Source organism: Notothenia coriiceps, unplaced genomic scaffold (genome assembly GCF_000735185.1).
Source record: "Notothenia coriiceps isolate Sejong01 unplaced genomic scaffold, NC01 NC01_scaffold00024667, whole genome shotgun sequence".
Taxonomy (NCBI): domain Eukaryota; kingdom Metazoa; phylum Chordata; class Actinopteri; order Perciformes; family Nototheniidae; genus Notothenia; species Notothenia coriiceps.
In genome coordinates, this window is record NW_011357368.1 from 8,507,022 (window position 1) to 8,509,660 (window position 2,639).

The 2,639-nt window shown below is 47.5% G+C and overlaps 1 protein-coding gene across 3 annotated transcripts in view; it reads left to right on the forward strand.

Annotated features, from left to right (window-relative positions):
* Positions 1 to 1,247: 1,247 nt before the first annotated feature.
* LOC104955342 (rho guanine nucleotide exchange factor 1) overlaps positions 1,248 to 2,639 on the forward strand; it is a 5,930-nt gene continuing 4,538 nt past the window's right edge. For 2 of the 3 annotated variants that reach the window (XM_010782666.1, XM_010782665.1), the window contains exons 1-2: positions 1,248 to 1,590; positions 1,679 to 1,708. In XM_010782666.1, the coding sequence (XP_010780968.1) occupies positions 1,571 to 1,590; positions 1,679 to 1,708 (50 nt within the window). In that variant the 5' untranslated portion in view covers positions 1,248 to 1,570. The remainder of the gene's footprint in view (positions 1,591 to 1,678; positions 1,709 to 2,639) is intronic. The other variant, XM_010782664.1, reaches the window with a different exon arrangement.

A 2,639-nucleotide genomic window follows, 5' to 3' on the forward strand; every position in this document is an offset into this window, starting at 1 on the left:
CCAGTCGGTCCCACGACTTTCTCCCGTTCATCTCCGTCTTACTAACAGTCCTTCCTTACTTCCTCCACTTTCACTTACTTGGCAGACAAGTAGCCTCTATCTCGGGAGTCTCACACACTCACTCCAGTTTCGACTTACTAGCAGAGGAAAACTATAGGTGTCGACAGACGCAGGAGAGGAGGCGACTGTCGTATCCAAGACAGGTGACGACGACGACGACGACCGACGACGACAGACGACGACGACGACGGGCACGACGACGACGACAACAGACGACAACGCACGACGAGACGTAGAGGGAAGTAAGATCCACCGAAAAGGGAGAGGGAGAAGACGTTCTACTTCAATCTGTCACAGACACGCAGACAGACAGACAGACAACAGACAGGACAGACAGACAGAGAGAGAGAGAGTACAAGACAGGAGAGACAGACAGACAGGACAGACAGACAGACCAGAACAGACAGAGAGCAGAAGCCAGACAGACAGAGAGAGGAGAGAAGACAGAGAGAGACAAGGCAGACAGACAGACAGAGAGGAGAGAGAGACAGACCAGACAGGACAGACAGACAGACAGACAGACAGGAGAGAGAGAGGAGAGAGAGCAGACAGGAGAGACAGACAGGACAAGAAGAGAGACACACACACAGACAGACAGACAGACAGACCAGACCGAGAGAGAGCAGAGACAGACCAGACAGGAGAGAGAGAGAGAGAGAGAGAGAGAGACACAGAGAAGACAGACAGAGGACAGACAGACAACAGAGAGAGACAAGACCACAGAGAGAGAGACAGACAGGGACAGACAGAGGAGTAGAGAGAGAGAAAGACAGACAGACAGACAGAGAAGAGAGGCACAGACAGACAGAGAGAGGAGAGAGAGAGAGAGAGAGACACGACAGACAGACAGAGAGAGCCGCAGACAGACGAGAGAGAGAAGACCGAGGAGAGGAGAGAGAGGACCAGACAGACAGACAGACAGACAGACAGCAGAGAGAGAGAGGAGAGAGAGAGAGACCAGACGAGAGAGGCCCCCCCCCTCATCTGACCACAACACAGCGGCCTCGCCCCGGATGTTTCTCATTGGTCTTTCTGAGGCAGCCAGGCTATTTGATTGGATTATGTTGGGGAATCCCGGGGAAACCCCTCCCGTTGGTATCAAAACATAAGTGTCCGATTTCCACCGTGTTGCCTGTGTGTTGCATCAGACTAAAACACAGTTAAATAGACATTTCCGCTGTGCTGGATCATTCCTGAGGTCGGATTTCCTTTGCAGACAGATTCCCAGAGAGAGAAACCAGAGCAGATCAACTTTAGACAACAGTTTGACTGGTTTGCAGATTTTAAAGATTTTCTCTTTACACAGAAAGAGGTGCAGCTCCTGCAGATCCTTTTTTTGTTAGTTTTTTTCCTCCCTTTTTTTGCACATTTTAGAATATGTTCAATAGCTTGTGCTCTGAATACAATAGAACTACAATCAGTTTTGAGTTGGGTCAGGAAAAGCTTAGGCGCTTCAGATTCCATCGGCCAAAAACACACTTAACAATCAGTCGAGCGAGAGAAAGGAAACATGCTACTTAAAAAGAATAGGTGAGCGGGATGCTGCAGCATGAGGGACTCTGTTTCTCCTTTTGTCACTTTCATAAAAGTAACATCACGCGTGTCTCTTTTATTTCAGACCTACAATCGTCATGGACGAAGAAAAGTGGTAAGTTTGTTTATTAAGTTTGAAATATTTGCATGAGTTTTCTGCTTGGATTTCTGCCTGGGCGTGGTCAAACCACAAGAATGCATACTGTGGCACCAACAACTAATTATAACATATTTCAATTGATTTTCTTTGTTGAGAAAATGACCTTTGTATACATATATGTGTACTTTGTGTAATACGTTGTGACTGCATTAAGCTTTATCTGGTAAAAAGAACACAATGCTTTCTTCTACTTCTTGGTAAATGCTTCACATGTAGGCTACAGTAATATTATTAAACCATATCATGCACTTCTTAGTTTTTTATGCTTTTCTTTTAACACTTCTAGTCCTTAGTGATACAAGTTCTTTATGCTGCAGTCAGTGGGTGTTTCTCAATGTTGAGGACGCTTGCTTGGTAGGACAAGTCCCTCCCAGTCACTTACATCAGAAGCGAGGCAAGAATCCTTCCTAGCCTCGGAAAAAGAAGAATTTTGGAACAGGCTTACGCAGCGTCCACACGGCGGCGTGCGTTGAAGCTTGCCGGTGAGCTTGTCTGAAACTCGACCAACAACCAATCACATGAATCTCCCGCCCCGGACACACAAGCACGCGGTTTGATTGTATAGAGCTTCTACTGCATATGATTTGATTTGATCGCCGAAGCTTCAAAAGTTGAACATTGCTCAACTTTTGAAGAGAGCAACGCGAGCAAAGTGAAGCAATGCTCCCACAATGCAGTTCGGCAAAGCGTGACGTCACCCCATTCAAAGTGAATGGGCAGAAGTTTGTGGACGGGCCGTAACGGAGCGTCCACACAGCAGCGTGCGTTGACGCTTGGCGGTGGGCGTGTCTGAAGCTTGGGGAGTCAACGCGAGCAACGCGACCAACAACCAATCACATGAATCTCCCGCCCCCGACATACAAAGCAAAATGCTAGCATTCCATGC